This window comes from Sycon ciliatum, chromosome 1, assembly GCF_964019385.1.
Source record: "Sycon ciliatum chromosome 1, ocSycCili1.1, whole genome shotgun sequence".
Taxonomy (NCBI): Eukaryota; Metazoa; Porifera; class Calcarea; order Leucosolenida; family Sycettidae; genus Sycon; species Sycon ciliatum.
Genome location: NC_088643.1, coordinates 19,361,918 through 19,384,017, shown reverse-complemented (window position 1 = coordinate 19,384,017; position 22,100 = coordinate 19,361,918). Strand labels below are relative to the sequence as shown.

Genomic DNA, 22,100 nt, shown 5'->3' with positions numbered 1-22,100 from the left:
CACACTTCGCTTGCAGTAGTTCTAACGGCCTCTGCTTCCCAACCCACATACGCATACACGATACAAGCGCAATGTTCGGCTTTGGCTATTTTAGCCCCTTCAAAAGTACAATAAACGAGCAGGAAAGATCAATACCGTTTTAAGAAAATACTAGCGATCATCAGTTCGGAAAATAAAACATGTCTGCCAGTTGAACTGATTATAATTTGAAAGCACGGACGCGCGCACACACATACACGCACACGCAGAGAAAGAGAGAGAGGCGTACATACGCACGATATTGTTAAGTATGACGAAAGGTTGCAAGTCTAAACACTTTGGCTCCTCATGTACATTGTCCAAATCGGCTGATGCCTAACATTTTTTTTTTTAAAGAAAAAGACTGAACAAGGAAGCAAAAGACCTAATCGAAATAAACCCGGACTCCGATATGCACTCCTTTTTAGGATATATTTACATGAACTAGGGGAGTGCTGGCATAAACAAACTGGAAGGTATCTCCTGATGTCAACAGAAATCCTACATTGTACATGTACATCAAAATGCGCAAACACACACTGGCAGTCTCGACAGTCATGATGTGAAGTGTGCAAAGTAAGAGAGCGCGTCCACTGTTAGTCAAAGTTAGTTGCTACTCGCGATCAAAGACGACATTACCGGCGACACCTCTCCTGTGTCCCTTGGCTGCGTTATATGTCATGGTATCACACACATGTGTACACACACACACACCGCATACGCACGCACGCACACTGTCGAGAGGGGGATCCGTTAACAGTGAAGTGCGTCGTCCGGTGCAGCAGTGCCCACGCTGACGGCGGAGCCTTCGAGCAAAACACGCGCGTGCGCACAGGATCTCTCGTCGTTTTGAGGATAAATATGACAGAGGGGAGTAATATCGGGGAGGTGGACGACACATCAAGCCACTTTGGACAAGGGGGTGAATTCTAATTTGGCGCTGGGTGACGGCGGCAGAGCTGGGAAGGTCGAAAACAGGACGTCGTTGATCGGTGAAAGAAACAACAACGTGTCATGCGTTCCTGGCTGTCGGTGCCGACTCGCCTGCCTCTCACGAATTGGCATCCATGTAGTCATCTCCCAGCAGCTGCAGTTGGCCGTAGAGCGCATCGAAGGAGGGCCGCTCTTCCAAGTCCTGGACAGTGCAGGCAGCAAAACACAACAAGTTGCAATGCTGGGCCGCAAACTATCAAACATCACTGCGCCCAACGTGCGCGTCCCAATATGGAGCCCCCAGCTCTATGCAAAGCCCCCCCCCCCCCCCCATGTCTAAAGTGATTGCAGCTCTATAGCCCCCCCCCCCCATGTCTAAAGTGATTGCAGCTCTATGCAAAGCCCCCCCCCCCCCCCCCAATGTCTAAAGTGATTGCAGTAATAGCACATAAAGCACATAATGTCACTGGAAATTTCAGTGAAGCCTATTATAAAGCACCATTACTCTTTGAAGGGTAACGGTGTGAAATTTCCAGTGGCTTCATGTGCTGGTATGTTTTCCACCAACAAAAAATATCGATTATGGCAATTCACATAGACTCATACTTGGAAGTATTCATTCCTGGTTGGATCAAAGTTTGATTGCCTTTGTCCTGTAGTACAGTAGAATCTCTATTATCCGTACTCCCCGTGTTCGGCCCTCTGCAGGGTGTGGACGGTCAAATAACACACTGCAACTTCACTCTACTTTCGTACTTCCAAGTCCATGCACTGTCTGCCGTGGGTGGACATCTAGAAAACATTCTTTAGTTCTCATTTGAGCCGTAGCAAGTACACGTCTTTGCCTGCAAGTTACGCTCACCTTGTGCCATGTGGTGCTGACAATTTCGTACACCTCCGGGGGACACCGCTGTGGACGCTCCAGTCGATAACCGCGCAGTACCTGAAGACAAAAAAGACAATATTATTAGGCACATGAAAAAGCAAACATCTGTTTATCCCACTGGCATTGCCTTTGGTTTAAATGACATCTGACCAGCAGACATACGTGGGCAGGCATACATAGTACACACACACACACACACACACACACACACACACACACACACACACACACACACACACACATGCGCGCGAGCGTCCAGACTGAGAGCGCCTGCTTACCAAAGCAATGATGAGTACATGTACTTACTTCATCAAGAACCTGTGAATTGCTGAACGTCGGATAAGGCTGCTTGCCCGAACTGAATAGCTCCCATACCAGCACGCCTGTAACAGCACAAACCACAAGGTAGAACACAATTTGACCACGATACTCGGATAACAAGCACCCCCCCCCCCCCCCACACACACACACACAACTTTCCTGCAGGTGGAACTGCCCCCCCCCCCCCCCCATTACCAGCTTCATGATCAATGATTGATTCCACAGATTACTACACCTAAATGCAGCGGCCCATGTGCACATGTCACATACCGAAAGACCAAACGTCCGACTTGCTGCTGAACTTGGCGAAGCTGATCACCTCCGGCGCTGCCCACTTGATTGGGAACTTGGTGCCTTCGGATGCCGTGTACTCGTCGTCCAGTACGTATCTGCGTATACAGTGCCACACACACGCACACACACGCACACACACACACACACACGCACACACACGCACGCACACACACACACACACGCACACAGTAGAGTAACACCACCACCGTCATTTATGGACTGGTCACCATAGCAGTGGCAGACCTAACGTTCTCACAGAGAATGCGGAATATTTGTTGGGGACTGGGCTGTGGAGTGAGTGCGACTCTGCTCTAGTCACGAGGCCAGTTGTCATTCTCCACCACTGCACATCAATACATGGCCGGAGAGTGTCCGTGAGGTGAAACATCCCCCGCCACATTCTGATGACAGGATAACGGGCCACTACGACTGCTGATGGAAAGAAGTGGCAATTCCGAAGCAGTCCTATGTAGGGCTCAACGGGGTGCACCGGGTACCCGTCCGTTAATCTCAGGTACCAATAGTCAAAGGTACCCGTTCGGATTTCGATGATCCGTGTCCTTGTCAAATCATTGTTACTGCCTGTGAAGGTGTTACCTGGTACCCATTTTCCATGGGCAGGTGAACAGATAGCATTCATTTGGAACTTCAGTAGCAATTACATGAGGCACAAATCAATTTGCAAATCATAATGACTTTGTGATATCAAGATGCAATCTGAGTTCGAGAAAAGATAAAAATTAGAGAATTGTACAAAAACTAAACATGGCTGCTAAAGTGCACCGTTAACCCGCCTGCTAAGAAAATTACCCGTTAGGTTAGTTAAAGGTACACCCGTTTGTCCCCTAGGTCACTCCTATTTCTACTTGCCTTGCCAGTCCAAAGTCACCCACTTTCACCTGGTATCTTTCACCGATCAGACAATTACGAGCAGCCTGGGGGGCAAGAGAAAGCACACACACACGTACACACACACACACGCGCGTACACGCGCGCGCGCGCACACACACACACACACGCACACACACACACACACCGAACACTAGAGAGAGTTGGGGTACGGTTAGAGGAGGACGAGACATTGAATGGTGGTCGCCACAGTCACAGATAGTAGCAGTGCTGGTGAGGCTACAGGCACTCCACCGACCAATAGGTCTCAGTATCGCCATGCCGGTAACGCACCAAAAGACAGAAACGGAAGAAAATCTGAAGCGCAATACATGAATAGTAATTACAATAAAGGTAATAGGAAGAGTACATGAAAACCAGAGTGTGCAGCTCGGATGGGTTGCTGTCACGGCGGAATTCCGTGATTACATCATTTTAGTGATGTAGTGCGTACAAGCAGGATTCAAGCAGGTCTCTTTCTGCACAACTGCAGCTTAGTTGTACGCACTACGCCATTTCCCGCCTCAGATCTGCGCCAAATATGATGTAATCACGGAATTCCGCCGTGACAGACACCCATAGCAGAAAAGGCCCCAAGGCCCAAGCTGCACACTCTGGTTTTCATGTACAATATAGGTAATAGCTGGGAGAGTGGTGACCAAGAGAGAACAGTATAGACCGTTAGTAGGGGGTGCTTCAATGCACATCCCCAAACCGAGAGGTGCGATCTGGAAAGAACAGTGACACGATCAGCATGATGGGCTTCAAAGCACGTCCCAAGACCATGGCTAGTCTGAGATGTGTTTGTTGACACCTTTTTTTAAAGCTGTGAGTGGAGAGTGATTGGCCAGACGGGGAAAGACGTCTTCGGGGAGACTGTTCCACATTTCAAGGAAACAGTACGGGAAGGAACGTCGAAGGTAATCGGGACTGGTGCCGGGGGTGGTGTTTAATAGCTGTTCCCGGTGCTGGCGCTGAGCATAATGCTGCTGGCGGGTTCAAACAGTATCATTCTGTGCTGAGTTATAAGACAATTGACAATTCAATGTAACCCCAATAAAGTGCTTCAAGCATTCGTCCCAAGCGATGAATACAATACGATAATGATAAGGGACAAACCAATGTTCTCCATCCCTACCGTCCAATTGAAGCATGGTTTAGCACCCCCCCCCCTCACAAATGCATAGATAACGTTAAAATCTAATAAATGAGGGCTTATCTACGAGTACTCGGAGTACTTATTGCTAAACCTTGTAACAAGAGTAATAAGTCGCACACACGATCTCATCGGCGTCATCGCTCTAGGCTCACCAAGTCCCGGTGAATAAACTTGCTGGTCTCCAAGAACTTCATGGCGCCACAGATCTGCAGCGTCATGTCGATCAGGACATCGGGCCGATCCTGAAGCTCGGGATGATTGCGGATGTACGTCAGCAAGCAACCTGTACAGTCATGCACACCAGTTGGCAGTGAATAATTTACAAACACACACACACACACACACACACACACACACACACACACACAAGTGCACCCGCTCGCACACACACACACACACGTTTCTATTTGTTCAAGCTAGGTACTTCCCAGTACCGTAAAGTCGCGTGTAAAGACCGCGGCTTATATGACTTTTTGGGGGAAATTTTGCAGGCTTCTACATGAGACAGGCTTCTATACAAGACAGGTATTTCTATGTATGTCAACACTAAAAGCAGGCCTGTGTGCCGACAGGCCCGATACACTACGGTATGTATGTCAACACAAAACTGTACAGTCACCTACCTATGCCTATATATTTGGCATAGTGCATCCATATGTAATTTGACCCCGCTTCCTATTTCACACCGTCACGTACGCACATGCACCTCGCATGCACCAGCGGTAACTGTTGCGTGCCTGTGCTGTTTACATGCCTGCTCTGTTGCCTGTGTTCTTCACTTCTCCTTCTGTCTTCATCAAGTATAGTTTGTAATTCCTACCGGAGTGTGATGGTTGTGTTGGACTGAGAGAGTGTGCATGGGCATTTACCCTTAGTGCTGTTGCAGTAACGCAACACTTGGTGTCAGAACTGGTACCCCGAACCCTCACCACCGGACCCGCTCGCCATGGCGAAATTTCAGCACCCTGAAAGCTTCGACTTTTCCGCACCAGAGAATTGGCCCCGATGGAAAAGCCGTTTCTCACGCTTTCAGATTGCTACCAAACTCTCCTCCGAATCTGCGGAAGTCCAAATCTCAACTCTAATCTACTCTCTGGGCCCAACTGCGGATGATATCTTCCAGCGTGAGTTGTCCTCGCCCAAGCCTCCGGCAAGGACAAATTCGACAAAGTGGTCGGTTGTCCTCGCCCAAGCCTCCGGCAAGGACAAATTCGACAAAGTGGTCGATGCTTTCGACAAATACTTTGCACCTGTGGACAATGTTATCCACGAACGGGCACAGTTCGCTCGTCTCCGCCAGCTTACCGGCGAATCCGTAGCCACGTTCTCAAGCCGACTCCACTCTGTCGTGGCGAGATGCCGTTTCGACAAGCCGTCAGAACGGATCCGCGATCACCTCATCGCCCACATGACTGATTCCGATGTGAGTAAGGCGATGCAGAAAAAGGACATATGCTCCCTCACCCTCGCCGATGTTCTCAAGGAGGCCAAGGCAGCTGAGACCCTCGAAATGCAGCTAGCCACTCAGCCCTCCGTCACCGCCGCTATCGCTCGCGGACATCATAAACAATCTCGTGGAACTGGCAGACTGAAGAGTGGCAGAGCCTCAGGTCCGCTCGCTCCCTGCTCCGGCTCATCCAATGGTCACTCGCTCCGCGAGTGTCCTGCTTGGTCCGTCGAGTGCCGTAAGTGCCAGCGTCGTGGTCACTTTGCCAAAGAGTGTCGTACTAAGGTCATTGGACCTGACGGCCAACCTCTACCCATACACGGTGTATGTGTTGCTGCCAGCTCCTGGAAGGACCGCAACGTCACGTTCCGTGTTATTGTTGTCGATGGCCCCAGCAACCTCCTGAGCCGCAGTGTATCCTAGGCATCCGCAAGCCCTCCATCCACTCCTCCTGTCATTGGTGACATGTCCGGTCCTGCAGCTACCATCGAGCTGCAAGACAATGCCCAACCATACCACTGCCAGACCGCACGACGAGTCCCCATCCACTTGCAAGCCAAGGTCAAGACGAGCTTGACCGGATGGTCCAGATGGGACTCATCTCTCCAGTCACCGATCTGACCGACTGGTGTGCACCCATGGTGCCCGTGCTCAAGAAGAATAGCTCAGTCCGCATCTGCGTGGATCTCAAACGCCTGAACCAGTCCGTGAAGCATGCACACTTCACTCTGCCGACCATCGAAGACACACTGGGTAAGCTGTCCGGGGCCAAGGTCTTCTCGTCGCTTGACACGGCATCTGGGTTCTGGCGAGTGCCTCTTGCTGACAACAGTGCGTCACTCACTACATTCATGACACCATTTGGCCGGTTTCACTTCAACTGTCTACCCTTTGGTATCACCCGTGCACCAGAGGTTTTCCAGCGTTGCCTACTGGACATTGCTGGGAACATTCCCAACGTGGTTGTCTTCATGGACGACATCCTCATGTTCGGTGCCACTCTAGCTGAGCACGATGCTGCCCTCACTGCCGTCCATGCAGCTCTCGCTTCTGCAGGCGTACTCCTCAACCCCGCCAAGAGTCGCCTCCGTATGAAGTCCCTGACATTCCTGGGTCACCTCATCGGTGCTGACAGTATCCGCCCAGACCCAGCCAAGGTGTCTGCCATCCAAGCTCTGAAGTAACCGACCAATGTGCCCAAGTTGCGCCGTGCTCTGGGTATGTTCACATTTCTGTCGAAGTTTGTGCCAGATATGGCAAATGTCAGTGCCCCGCTCCGTGCTCTCCTGAAGGCCGACACCGCCTGGCAGTGGGACACCCAGCAAGAAACTGCCTTCTGTCGCCTCAAGGAACTCGCTACGACTGCTCCCTGCGTGGCACTGTTCTCTCCTGACCAGCCCGTCTGTATTAGTGCTGATGCCAGTAGCTACGGCCTGGGTGCTGTCCTCCTGCAGCCCGATGGCTCCCGCTGGCGCCCTGTTGCCTATGCGGCCCGTTCTCTATCACCTACTGAGCAGCGCTATGCCCAGATTGAGAAAAAGCGTCTCGCCATCGTTTGGGCATGCAAGCATTTCCACCACTACATCTACGGCGGTCCTCAGTTCACAGTTGAGACTGACCACAAGCCTCTCGTGCCCCTCATCAACTCCGCCGATCTCGCCCGCTCACCTCTGCGATGCCAGAGACTCCTGATGCGGCTGATGAGGTACAGCCCAACCGCTACCCACGTGCCTGGCAAATCACTCGTCATTGCCGAGACCCTATACCGCGCTCCTCAAGAGTCCTCGCCTTCTAGCGCTACATCGAAGTCAAGCAACTTACCACTACTACGTCTGCCGCTGTGATTGCCTCTCTCCACTTAGTGTTTTCTACCCATGGTATTCCACACACGCTGGTCTCTGACAACGGTCCACAATCTGCTAGTGCATTTGCTAACGAGCTTGGGTTTGCCCATCGCACGTCAAGTCCTCGCTTCGCCCAAAGCAACGGCGCTGCAGAACGTGCCGTTCAGACAGCCAAGCAGCTCATTCTCAAGAACGACGACTTGCCTTCCGCTCTCTTGGCATACCAGTCTACGCCATTGGCAAACGGTTATTCACCGTCACAGCTGTTGTTCGGCTGACAAATCCGCTCCCGGCTACCAGGACCCCTCCCTGCTCCAGCATAGCCCGATGTGACCGCCCTTGCCGACAAGGAAATATCTTCCAGGTCTCAAAAGGCTGATCGCTACAATCAACGCCACCGTGCTCGAATGCTGCCTGTTCTTGCCACTGGTGCTCCTGTGTATGTCCCCAATATGGACAAAACAGGACACGTCCAGAACCGCCTGTCCGAACGCTCGTACACCATCGACCTTACTCCTGGGTCATCTGTCCGCAGAAATCGTCGCCATCCACGCCATCCGCGTCAGCCAAACGCCCTGATCCCTCCAGCTCATCCTCCTCCATTGAGCCCATGTATGAGGTTGATTACGGTGTTCCTGTTCCTGTGCATGTTGCCCTGCAACCACCAGCTGACTCTACTCTGCCGCCCCTTCTGCCTGTGCCACAGTCTCCTCGAGTTGCTAAGCCTTTGCCACCCGGCCGCAGACCACCATCCAACCGTGTTCGCCATGCACCTCAACGCTATGCTGCCAATGCCTGAACACAGTAACACTGTTTACTCCATGTGTTCCAGTTGAACTATGACTGTGTTCTTTTCATGTTTTTTCTCTCTATCATTCTGAGTAATGCTCACTTTGGTACCCGCTTCAGAACTGCTATCGTTTCTTTTTCTCTTCCCTCTCTCCTTTGCTCCGCACTTTCTCGTGTCCCGCCATTCGAATTTTTTCGGGGGGAGATGTACAGTCACCTACCTGTGCCTATATATTTGGCATAGTACATCCATGTGTAATTTGACCCCGCTTCCTATTTCACACCTTCGCGTACGCACATGCACCTCGCATGCACCAGCGGTAACTGTTGCGTGCCTGTGCTGTTTACATGCCTGCTCTGTTGCCTGTGTTCTCCACTTCTCCTTCTGTCTTCATCAAGTATAGTTTGTAATTCCTACCTGAGTGTGATGGTTGTGTTGGACTGAGAGAGTGTGCATGGGCATTTATCCTCAGTGCTGTTGCCGCAACGCAACAAGAATGGGCTTAGCTGATACACACCGGTCCTCTTTTTAACACTCAAAACAGGCTCCTGTGTTTCAGCCAGGCTTGTACACAAGACGGTAGCGGGGAACTCCCCATGGTCATGTGATGATATCCAGTAGAGCATATAGGGTGCACATACCATTACACATGAGCTCGGTGACGATAAAGATAGGTCTCTGCACTGTGACCACGCCGTAGAGCTGCACCAGGTTGGGATGCTGGAAATTCCTGCAAACGTGAATATTGGTGTAGATGCACAGAGACACACACACAGTCACACATATGTTCAGGTCAAGACTACTGCAGTGACATTTCACCTTGAATAGTAAGTTGTCAAATGCCATCCATTCACCACGGTACACAACATAGTGCATCTTTTTGGCGCAAAAATTACTAAAGGTAGATTTGCGATACGAAGGGCGGCGACTTACTTCATGACCTTAGCTTCGTCGATGAAATCTTCTTCCGCCATCGTGCCTTCCTTCATCATCTTGATGGCCACTTCAATTGTTCCCTTGTACTTGCCTGCCATGACAACACCAAACTGACCGCTGCCCAGTTCTCGTCCAAAGCTCAGGTCTGCAGGGTCGATTTCCCACTTGTCTGCGAAAGAAGCAGGAAGTGAAATACAGAGAACACATTGAGCATTGCTCTGCCGCAGTGATCCACTAGGATACGAGGTGCAGGCCTGTTGGAACCAGTCCAGTCGGTCAGGATATCACCGGACCAACTTTTTGACCACCAGCACATGTGTCCTGCTGCGAAGGGCATGTGTAGCCACAATACCATACACAAAGTATCATGTGACAATGCCATGATACTACTGGACCAATCGAAAAACTGCTTTCGGCGGTCCTCAGGTGAGACTGGTGTAGTCTAATTACATGAATACCAAGGCAACGAATTGGCATTCAAAATTTCTAATGACTCTGGCTCACCTCTGGTTGGCGGCTCCTGCGGTTTCATTAGACGAGGTGGGTTACGCAATCTCGTTACAAGACCTGTGGGCAGGCAAACAGTGAGAACACACGTTAGCATACAGACTGTACAAAACAGACTGCACTCAGTATCCAAACGCCAGTTATTGAGAACCTCGGTTTTGCTAGATAGCATTATCCAGGCCTTGTTGGTTTGAATCCTGGTTGTCAACAAACCCTTTTTTTCTTTTTCTTTCCTGCTTTGCTCTGCGATTAGCCTAGACAGGGAGTTGCCAGAGAAGGAACAAGATATTTCTCTTCGAACAACTTGGATGAGTAAATACACATGTACATGTACAAGAATCCATGCCGTGTGTGAAGGATGCTGAAGTACGGCAGAGATTGGATGGATTATCCTAACATAATGGAATGCCAAGACACAGTGTCCTGCACCGCTGACCGGCATTGCACGCATAGGCAATGCGTGCAGGTGAACCATGCTCAACTGCACTCCCGTACAGTACTGTCGAAGAACGGAGCTCCGAAGAGCAACTAGGCTAGAAATAAATTCACCAAGCACAGCATATCAATGTATACACGGTGACTCAACTGTCGGTATCGACTGTACTACATGAAAATAGGAACAGTCTAGGCTAGGAGGCTGCTGCCCCCCCCCCCCCCCCCCCCCCCCCGTTCTTCTGCGATCGACAGTACTGTAGCATAGAAGAATGGCATGAGTCAAGCCATGAGTCAAGCCATGAGTCATGGCATTAGTCATGGTATGTACTGTACCTACCTCCACCGTTCAGCTGATGGTACTCGATGAGCTCGGGGATGGTCTCGAACCGATGGCGATCAGAGATGTAGTATTTTCTGTCGTCGTCTTGTCGAATGTGGTAATGGCGGACCACATCAGCATGCCTGCAGAACAGCAGCAGCACATGGGCATGAACAACACAATCCAATGGTACATCTTAAGGTAAATCTAATCAAGACTAGCTAGCTTCAGGGAGATGAACCAAGAAAAGTCGTATTATGCTACGTTAGGAGCTTGACAGTGGCAGGGTGTGGCCAATAGACCAATCCCGAAAAGATTGTCTGGGTTCGAAAGGGGGCATGTCAACTGAGAGTACACTGTACAACACATACATGGCACTACCTGATCAGCATGCGGCACAGGACGTGTTTGATAGTTCGCGTGTGAATGCGAGGGTAAGTACACGGTTTTCTCGTTAGTTGCATGCAAGAGAGACGATGCGACAGAAAGCAAAGCCCTTTGTAGTTTTCTCTCTCGCACTGGTAATGGTCTGCTGTGGGAGTTGAAATGCTAAGACATAATCCTTGTTTCGCTCTTCTGTGTAGTGTGAAGAGGTCAACGAACATGTAGAGCTCACTTTGATGAAGTAGGCAAGGCTGTGAGCGCTGTGGCTCAAAGCGATAGGCCCTAAATCTTACGAGATGTTTCGAGTGCTATTGTTTGTTGCGAGCGCTTCGTCTTCGATGAGTCCTGCCTCTTTCCTGGCAGCTGCCCTCCTATAGGACCAACCACGAAGTGACTGTACCCATCTGCAGCCGATCAATGTTATATTGCACAAGAAGATATCGTTTTCGCCGAGCCAGTGCCCTGCCAAAGACCATCGCCGTGTCACACCGTCGGAACGAGTTCATGATGAGAAACATCATTCGCGCGAGCTTGATGAAGAACTATTTCGAAAGACAACATAGTCTTTACCCCCGGGACGACAACTATGCGCACGTCCTGCAAGGGGAGAATGTCACCAGCGACATCAAAGACGACGACGGCAGTATTTCGGAAACCTGGAGTCAGCGGAGGTCGTCAACCTCCTCCGCGACCAGGTACATGTACAGTACAGTATAGGTGACATGTCGACACGAGCGTGCGGAAACACAGCATACACAGTACACTGTAGTAATGTTGCGAGAGTTTGCGGAAGGAGTCCAAGTCGGGAAATCCATCAGCTCCAAAAGCTACCTGTAGGTGGGCGATGAGACTCCAGCTTCAGACTACAACAGTCAGGACTTGTAAATAGTTGAACTTTGTGAAGCAGCAGATCGAGAAGTTAGCTGAAATCGTAGCTGTTGCAGTACGTCGGCGCTATGTAGGTTGCATTTTTTACGGAGAGTCGATCGCCACGCGAATGTTTCTCTCCTCACCGAGAGCTAGCTGGCCTCCAAACTCCGTCAGGGTCTGCCTAAGGTACCGAAGGTCCTTTGACTAGCTGCTGGCAGGGCTCCATCAAATCCTTTAGCTTCAGCTCGGCGAGCAAAAGTCTCTCTCTCCTCCGCCATGAGCTGACACACACAAACTGAATACAAAACGATGCACTTCACACGTGCTGGCTTGCACGCGTGCCCCCTTTCACGAACCCAGACAATCTTTTCGGGATGCCAGTCTATTGAATCCCATCGCCAACCTTACTATAGTCAAACCTCTTTAGGACGAACACCAAGGGGGGACCGACGGGATTTGTTCGCAATAACGGGAGTTCTCCTTATCCATATTGTATACTCAGTGAATACACCGTGATTTATCCAATAGAGTTACAAATACTAGTTCTTCTTAAGCAAAAGTGTGTCTTATCAGTGTTCTTCTTAACGAGGTTTCAATGTACATGAATTTTTTAAGTGTTTCTTTCATAGCGCTACCAGAGCTGCTGCTACTATGTTCATGCACTACCTGTCCAGGTGTGAATGGCTCGACAATGGCATGGTTTGACCAATGGAATCAGTCCCATTGCCAACCTTACCATTTTTTGAACCACTGCTTTCCTAAGATTACACGACATTCTGACCTTTTGCAACCTTCTGAGTAGGCGAACACCATCCTCACGATGTTGAGCTCAACGAAACAAGAGATGTCTCCAACCCGAATGGCCAGAATGAAACACAGGCTACCTTTGTCTTTCACTACCTGTCCATAACTTGTGTTCCCTATGCAGGTATGAGTTGCACATCTTACACTGGCCTTTACACAACAGAAGCACGTGGACAAGCCATCGTATTCGTTTTGCAAGTAACACCCCCCCCCCCCCCTCTTCCTCTCCCACAAACACACATGTGCACAATCCACAGGTGCACAATCCACAGGTGCACACCCACACACCCCCACCCACACGCACGCACACACACACATCCTGATGGACTTACGAGACAGACAAGGTATACATGCCGCCCCTACTTGAATTGCGAACCAGGAATGTACCTTCCTTACTCTGCAGAAGACATGACGGCACAGAACAAAGCGTGTTAACAACGACATGGGACTGAGAGCAGAAAAAGGGAGAGTCAGAGAGAGAGAGAGAGATATAAAGATAGATCGATAGATTGATTGATTGATAGAGTGAGAGCGAGTTAGTGAGTGAGAGAGAGAGAGAGAGAGAGAGAGAGAGAGAGAGAGAGAGAGAGAGAGAGAAAGAAAGAAAGAGACAGGTGCAAACCTACACGCTAGTAGTTCATGCAACACCTCCAAGAATAATGACCGCTTCAGTGAAACCGGTCTATACGGACACCGACCGCTCACGGGATCCACAAAGCACGGGTGGTCGTCTTGTTATCCAGGGCCATACATGTAAGTCATAGCTGGAAATCGCATGCACTGGATCTGGTTCTCTGGGAAAAGATCGGCGCCTTATCAGTGCAGTTGTTCCCCTGACAGGCATTTACCGCAGAAACCTGAATTTTGTACACCATGGCTCACCTCAGCTCGAAGCAATGCCTCCGCTCTTTGCCGGGTGATGTCCGAGTGAAACCATTCTTCACTCTCAATTCCTATCCGGCGGACATAGTTGGCCGGGATGAAGCCGACATCACTGCCAAAGCCACACAGCAAGGTACACAGCACAGCAAGGAACACACACACACACACACCCACACCCACACACACAGCAAGGCACACAGACGGAAATATCAACACACGGAAGTGCTTGCACCGAGCCCATGCTATTGACCGTTGAGCAAGTAACACAAGGGATTCTAAACGTTCTATTCGCTTCTGACATTTAACTTTAACAACCAATGCAGAATGTGAAGGTTCATTGTCACAGCCATGCAGAGCACACAAAAATCCAACAGCACCAACAGAGTATACTCATACCTTGGTTATCCGGACACCGAGGTTACGGGCACTTTGGTCTACATGGCATCCTACAGGCGAGTTTCAGTGGAAATATTACTACTCTTTTGTCACTTTTGGGGAAATAGTGACACCATATGCTATACCTATGGCCTTTCTCCATCAAAATCTATGCCATTCGGAGTTACGGACATTTCAAAGTTACGGGCAGTGCCTGGTCCCGGACCGCCCGCATACATGAGGTATGAGTGTACTAGACATGGCAACCGTCAACTAGAAGAAAGCTTGGCTACTTCTCTTTGACCGTGACCAACTTACCCGTGTGCATTCTGCGCGTGCCACCAGTGCTCCCGGCTATCATCAAATACAGTCAAGCGTTGTCCCTGTGTTGGGAAATCACACGCATACAGGAACGGCTATGGTCAGTTTATGATCACCCATTATAGTTTTATATGGCCGAAACAGCCTTATTCGTCACGGTGTCACATGTGCTGCACTTGAGCAGTGTTCTAGTGCTTGTCAGGGACTTCTGACTGACAGCTGCTGGTATGATTTCTGCAGCCCAGTCTGCCTTTCTGTGCAATGGTTTCTGTGCCAGTGCACACATGAAGGACTAGACTGAGTTGCGAAGTTATGATACACTAAATCCACCAGAGAATGCTCCAGGGCCAGGGATACGACAGCCGGTATCTATTTTCCAGCTACAGGTCCATTGTGCACACACACACATTTACACATTGGTTACTTTCTTATACACGGGGATGTGTGAGGAGCTAGAACTGGATATGATCTGTGAACACGGTGAGCGCTTCATATGTAAAACAACCACCAGACCTTTTATATCCTTGTCTCCCAGCTCAACAAAAAAATGTAACACACCACCCCAATCCACTGCCAGGGCAGACAGACCTGCTCACAGCATGTAACACACCACCCCGATCCACTGCCAGGGCTGACCTGCTCACAGCATGCAACATGTACGGAAGGTTTTTAAAAATCCCTACTTCGTTCGGTTCATGGTTGACTCATGTGGCGGCAAAGACACACTTGGCAAAAGGGCGGTAGATACTACATACAAGTCTGCCCACACATGCTCTCTAAGCTGCAAAGGTACACTCTGGCAGCCATACGCACAGCTGCACTGGAGTCTTCAAAATTGTATTCCTTTGTCCGGCTCTCTTGAGCTATGAAGGTAAGCGGCAGTATGCGTGACAGTCTCTTACCTTCTTCATAGGGAGATCTCCTTGCTGTGGAGATGTATAGTCATACACTGCGATGACGTCGAATGGCTGACGGCCGGATGCCTGCAGTGTGTGTGTGTGTGTGTGTGTGTGTGTGTGTGTGTGTGTGTGTGTGTGTGTGTGTGTGTGTGTGTGTGTGTGTGTGAGAGAGAGAGAGAGAGAGAGAGAGAGAGAGAGAGAGAGAGAGAGAGAGAGAGAGAGAGAGAGAGAGAGAGAGAGAGAGAGAGAGAGAGAGAGAGAGAGAGAGAGAGAGAGAGAGAGAGAGAGAGAGAGAGAGAGAGAGAGAGAGAGAGAGAGAGAGAGAGAGAGAGAGAGAGGGAGGGAGGGAGAGAGAGAGGGAGAGAGAGAGAGAGAGAGAGAGAGAGAGAGAGAGAGAGAGAGAGAGAGAGAGAGAGAGAGAGAGAGAGAGAGAGAGAGAAGGAAAGAGACATAGAGTGGGTAGGAGGGAGGGTATACAGAGCAGGAACATCAGTGACTGTGAGTCCACTGATACAGAATGGGTTTAGTCCTCCAGTGGAACCTGGACTGCACCAGTTCGGCACGCCAGGGTAGCGTACCATGAGTCAGTGTGTGAATGTCTAGGGCATGTACATAATAGCTATTGTACCAGCTTGACGTGTGGCCTGCTTCTACTGTCCCCACCTCTACATTCACATGCATCAACACCTACCACCCCCCCCCCCCATGCCAACAAACACAATGCGTATCAGCAGAGCACATGTAACCTGATTTCAGGTGGAGTAGAGGGGAGGAGCGTGTACAGTCATGGCCAAAGAAATCCGCCCCACGTGCCGAAAGCAGCAAGCCCACGGCTCATGCGCTCCTCAGATCGGTTTTACGGAACGTGCACGCCAAAACGGAAACGTGGCCTTACTTTCGACTCGCGGGTCGGATTTCTTCGGCCACGACTGCACTCAGCACAACCATCACATTTACCTGCGCAGCGGCTTGCTGCGGCGGCTGAGGTAAGGTGTTAGATGCCTGGAACGGCAGCTGCGGCTGGTGTCCCCCGACACCGTTCATGTGTGGTCCACCAGCGACCGGAGGGCCGGCTGAGCCCGGCGGTCCTGCATTCGGTACTGGCGGAAGACTGCGACTGTAGCCGCCAACAGCGGCGCCCGGGACGCCGGGGGCCGAGACTCCGGGACGCGCTGGCGGTGGCACGGAGGGACCTGGGCCCATGCCCCCGCCCGGCGCCGCCATCATGTTGTCCTGCTGCATGGCCACGCGCTGCTGCTCCTCCTGCTTCCGACGGTTGACGAACGTGGCCTTGCAGCCCAGCGACAGCCTGCTGTTGTGGTGGCAGCATGTCCACTTGTTGCTGGTGAACACGCCCGGGTGATAGTACTGTAGTAGATCGCCGTTGTGCTGAACTTCTGCACAGGCAGCAGGAAGCAGTAGTGCGGACACATCAGTACGACAATACGGGCGAGGCGTCACACCAATATCAAGCAACACCACACCAGCACCGGCAACACCATCACCACCAGTCACAGCAAAAGCACAGCAGTAGCAGCAGCACCCCTGCCGCCATACCAATAACTGCAAAGCAGCACCAACTAAGCTCCCATTTCAAGATACAGTATTTCTGTACATAATATAGAACATGACCGAATATTTCTACATGTGTGTGTGGTGATTACAACAAGACCGGGGTATGGGTATTTTGAAAAAGAAGCAAATCGGATTCGATTAGCACACCGGGCATTTAGGCACCAATATCAGTGTACCGTGCTGATAGGAGGGCCAAAATGAAGACCATTTCCCAGGTTACACGGAACCGAGAGGGAATGAATGTCCATATTCTCTGCAGATGAACACTCATGGACATCCCGGTCCCCTGTAGTGTTGACCGGCAGGAGATCACTACAGTCAACTTTGCGTATAACGACACTCGGCGGGGCATCAGAAAAGTGTCCTTACTCGCGAAGTGTCGTTATACCTGAGTCTCGTTATGTAGTACAGTTGGATGGGACTTTGCTCTGGGCATGAAAATTATGTAGTTATTCGCGAATTGTCGTTATATCCACAGTCGTTATTAGCGAAGTTGACTGTATATCCTCAGATTATCCTCTTTTCATTGGTTTGAGGGAAAGATGCAAACAGGAAAAGTCGGAAGAAAAAATTGACTGTTGCCAACAAGTTTCGAATCAGAGACTTTCGCTTGAGGCCAGCGATGCTCTCTAACCACTGAGCTATGATGTAGCAGCTGCATCCCAGCAGAGACCGTTCCACAATTATTCTCTATTCCTTTAATATATCTGCATGGCCGTTGCTCACCACCCAGGAACACAGAGCACCGGGGCCGAGCAGCAGAGAGCTCTCAATGCCTTTATGCATGGCTCTCTTCAGTGAGCCACAGTACAGACTAGTGTACAACATACACACATGTGTGTGTGTGTGTGTGTGTGTGTGTGTGTGTGTGTGTGTGTGTGTGTGTGTGTGTGTGTGTGTGTGTGTGTGTGTGTGTGTGTGTGTGTGTGTGTGTGTGTGTGTGTGTGTGTGTGTGTGTGTGTGTGTGTGTGTGTGTGTGTGTGTGTGTGTGTTCATACACACATACAACCACACACGCGTACACATACACACAGATAGACACACGTGCACGTACACACACACGAGCACAAACATGTACTTATACACACAGGCATGTTCACACACACATACACACACACACACACACACACACACACACACACACGCACACACACACGTACGCATACAGCTGCAATGCAGACAGGTTCACTTACGCTCTTGCAGTACGGCCACCCAAGAATCCACCTCTTCTTTGCTTCCAGCAATTATGTATAGTGTAAGATTGTCATGCACGACCTGCTCAAACACATAATACATATACAAAGTCATGCAGAGACACACACAAACCCGGCATTAGAGATTGACATGTGCTAAAGGGCCCGATCGGCGTGCTACGGTTCGCTATACGGTAACTTACAGCACACACAAGCATAGGACTGAAACAACAACAACACGTGCCATCAACGTTACTTCACACTAGATGCAAACAGAGAGCCACGTGCACTGAAACGAGGACCACGACACACAACTGCCATGTGCTTCTCCGGGAAATGTTCACATGTACACACACACACACACACACACACACACCAGGTTCCTTTCAATCGGCCGGAGAGGATCCGGGCTTGTGCCGGGCTACAAGCTCCACAGCCAAGATTAGATTGCCGCAAAGGAATAGTTACGTAACTACATGTATCCCGCTTTCGATGAGACGGCGAGCAACTACAAGTATAAACTCAACCAGGGTCTTGACATAGGGTCAGGGTCTTGACATGGGGTCAGGGTCTTGACATAGGGTCAGGGTCTTGACATGGGGTCAGGGTCTTGACATAGGGTCAGGGTCTTGACATGGGGTCAGGGTCTTGACATAGGGTCAGGGTCTTGACATAGGGTCAGGGTCTTGACATGGGGTCAGGGTCTTGACATAGGGTCAGGGTCTTGACATAGGGTCAGGGTCTTGACATAGGGTCAGGGTCTTGACACACAACAATCAGTACTCCCATAAAGAGTTACATCTGTTTAATGTTCTGTTGACCCGTGATGAAGAGTTGACTGGTACTAGAAACCCAGGTTTCAATGCAGTCACAATTCCCAAATTGACGTGCCATGCCATGGAGCGCTTGAATCCAGCCTTTGGACAACCCACAACACCGGGGCAATGCGCTACTTGCTGCAGTGCCCTGCACAGAATCAAGTTTTTTTCCATCGGGGAACACCTATACATGTGCATGTATTCGTGTGGGCACGCAGTATTGGTGATGTGTGTGTGTGCGTGTGTGTGTGTATGTGTGTGTGTGTATAAATGTGTGTGTGTGTGAACGTGTGCGTGCAAGCTCCGGCGTGTGTCCACGCACTATCAGAAACGATGAGTGTGGACGGGTCAAAGGCAGCCAGCCACACAGTGCACGTGTACTGAACATTCCAGCATGCAAGGTGACAAAGCTCAGCCTTGATGCTACCAAGAGTAGATAAACAAGAGTGTGCAACTCCAGCTATGGGGTCTGCGACGGCAGAACTTCACATCACGTGATGAACCCGTGCACTCTAGTGCATGATAGATACTGGGTTGTACGCAGCCCAGCTTTGGGTACAACTCTCTTGTGGTCACGTTGCACTGTTTGCCAGCATAACCTTTTGAACCATGTCACGTGATGTGAAGTTCTGCCGTCGCAGCACAGCATAGAGGTTGTGCAGGCAGTTGCACACTCTTGTTTATCTACTCTTGATGCTACTGATATCCTGGCATGCTCATTGCGAAAGCAGGATATCACATCAAGCATCGAGGGCTGGACGGTGCTGCGATCGATCGAGGCACATAGCACTTTTCTGCCAGCGACTGGGCGGCAAATCAGTGTCCCGTGTTCATTAGTAAGCCCCATGTCTATCAAAATCAAATGATTCAAGATAACTGCTAAACCGCCCTCTATCTCTAACAACGACAGCTCAGTGGAATTGTCAACAGATTGGGCTGATCGACTGCAGTACCCGGCATAGATGATCGACTGCAGTACCCGGCATAGATGATCGACTGCAGTACCCGGCATAGATGACGAGGTGACGACTTGTGTGCTAGACTTTGTTAACGGGTTTATCCCTCTCAGCCTTCCACGGCGAAACTTGTGTATTTTCATAAATAATTAGGATGCTAATGTGTGTGCGTGTGCGCGCGCACGCGTGTGTGTGTGTGTGTGCGTGTGCGTGTGTGTGTGTGTGTGTGTGTGTGTGTGTGTGTGTGTGTGTGTGTGTGTGTGTGTGTGTGTGTGTGTGTGTGTGTGTGTGTGTGTGTGTGTGTGTGTGTGTGTGTGTGTGTGTGTGTGTGTGTGTGTGTGTGTGTGTGTGTGTGTGTGTGTGTGTGTGTGTGTGTGTGTGTGTGTGTGTGTGTGTGTGTGTGTGTGTGTGTGTGTGTGTGTGTGTGTGTGTATCGGATTAGACACTTGGCACCAACAGAAAGAGATGGCAAGGACAGCAACCGTGGTGGTCTATTACACACGTACTCGTAGTGCAGTAGCGAGTAACAAAACAGCATTCAGACGCACCAGAAATTTACAATTGGAAAACGACACACACGCGCGCACACACACGCACACACACGCACACACACACACACACACACACACACACACACACACACACACACACACGGGAGCAGAATCAAACAATTGCTCCTCGAGACAGCTGACAATAATGAATATCAAATCCGACGCACAGCATGCTACGCCAGCTCGCCAGTCACAAAAAAAACTCCGGAATCCACAAAGCAGTCTTCCGGCGTTGAAATAGGATACCTCAGCGCCAGCGGCGAAGGGCAACCAGAGGCGCACACATCATCCTGACGAGCGCACATGCACAGTTCGATCGACACGGTCCCAACGACAGCCACAGTTTCTTCAACTCTGCGAGCGGAGTGAATATTCACGATTATTTTACGCCTTACGAGTACACTCATCCTATCAGAACAGGGCTAGGGAGCAGGCAGCGCTAGCGCTGGGGAGGGGCCCGAGATCCTGCTGCACTGGCTGCAGGACTCGCCCAGCACCACCACACAGTACAGGGTAAGTTAACTAACAGATGCAGAGAAACCAACCTGAAAGGCATAAGGTCTCTCAAAAGCAGATTCGTCAACGTGCTCCACGGCCTTGACACGGCTTATTTCAATGCGGCCCTTTTCGGATCCACGTTTCTGCAGCGGGATAGAATGCACAGAGAACGTGAGGGGCAGCAGAGACAGTATCACGCGGCACAGACAGTAACTGGAGCAAAGGTATTCTCCTACACTGGGCGAGGAACAAGAGAACTTTGTTCCACACACACACACAAACCGTAGAACGTTCTAGTCCCTAGCATAGATTCGCGCGATCCACGACATGAGAAAATGAAATCCCGCACGCAGCATGTTCTTCTCGGATAGCACTAGCGAACAACGCACTGGTTCGCTGCAGCTCAGAAGAGCTATGCAGGAATCGGGTGCTGCAGCAGCAGCGACAGAGAAACACGAGCACACCGCTTACCGCTAAATTGCCCTCATGATAGGCCAGGGTGTTTTTGGTCAGGACGAACACACGATCCTTGTAGTTGACTGGGCCCAGGCGACTTTTCCCCTGCGAGCGCTTCACCATTCGCGAGCATTTGATCTCCTGATTGGATGCTGCCATGCTCTAAAACCTGCTTGCTCAAGGCAAGCTCCACCAAGACCTATAGCTCACTTCATCAACCGGCTCCGTATCCACAAGCGCAGCACAGAACCTTGGCCAGCAAGCCGAATCGCGAAGGGCAGACGAAACCGTTATGCTGCGAAAAAAAAACACTACGCGGCGTTCGACAGGAGTCCTGCATGGGACTTCAAACAAGTGAGTTTAGCTGCTTCACGCCGCTGGGCGCTGGCGAAATCACTGAAGCGCCCGCTATTGCAAGCTCGACTGAACTATGACTAACGTCAACAACTCATTAGCGAGTCGCGGCAAGAAGAAAACAGACATCAAAGACACCTGACCGAACAGAAGAACTCCAGAACCAGGCCTCCTCCTCTCTTCTCCCAAGTCAAAAGCGGCACATGCACAGACGACGCGACCTGGGCATAAAATTTCCAAACATCAAATTTTTGTACACCGTCCGTTGATGTCCATGACCATGATCCAAGTTGTAGTTGTATGTGTGTTAGTTGTAGCTCCGCACATGTACATATGACTGTATGCATAATGAAGCATGCAGCATGAGAAAACAACGAGCAACACGGT

General features: G+C 50.4%; 1 protein-coding gene across 1 annotated transcript; it reads right to left on the bottom strand.

The window, feature by feature from the left end:
• Nucleotides 1-74: 74 nt before the first annotated feature.
• LOC135816792 (tyrosine-protein kinase Tec-like) lies at nt 75-21,932 on the bottom strand. Its single transcript, XM_065329896.1, has 18 exons — nt 21,375-21,932; nt 20,951-21,046; nt 18,081-18,162; nt 16,270-16,709; nt 15,316-15,396; nt 14,411-14,475; nt 13,718-13,829; nt 13,168-13,232; nt 10,796-10,920; nt 10,021-10,083; nt 9,514-9,685; nt 9,222-9,310; nt 4,652-4,782; nt 3,323-3,387; nt 2,429-2,547; nt 2,144-2,220; nt 1,814-1,894; nt 75-1,153 (listed from the first exon to the last, which is right to left on the bottom strand). The coding sequence occupies exons 1-18, from the start codon at nt 21,516-21,518 to the stop codon at nt 1,070-1,072; spliced, it is 2,091 nt and encodes a 696-aa protein (XP_065185968.1). The 5' UTR covers nt 21,519-21,932; the 3' UTR covers nt 75-1,069.
• Between the last annotated feature and the right edge of the window lie 168 nt (nt 21,933-22,100).

What these genes read in the sequence shown, in the direction of transcription:
- LOC135816792 (XM_065329896.1), bottom strand. Translation starts at nt 21,518, where the DNA reads ATGGCAGCATCCAATCAGGAGATCAAATGCTCGCGAATGGTGAAGCGC. An exon ending in CGCAGCAAGCCGCTGCGCAG is followed by an intron (nt 15,397 to 16,269) that starts GTAAATGTGATG and finishes CACACACTGCAG; the next exon opens with GCATCCGGCCGTCAGCCATT. An exon ending in TCAGCACCACATGGCACAAG is followed by an intron (nt 1,154 to 1,813) that starts GTGAGCGTAACT and finishes TGCACTGTCCAG; the next exon opens with GACTTGGAAGAGCGGCCCTC.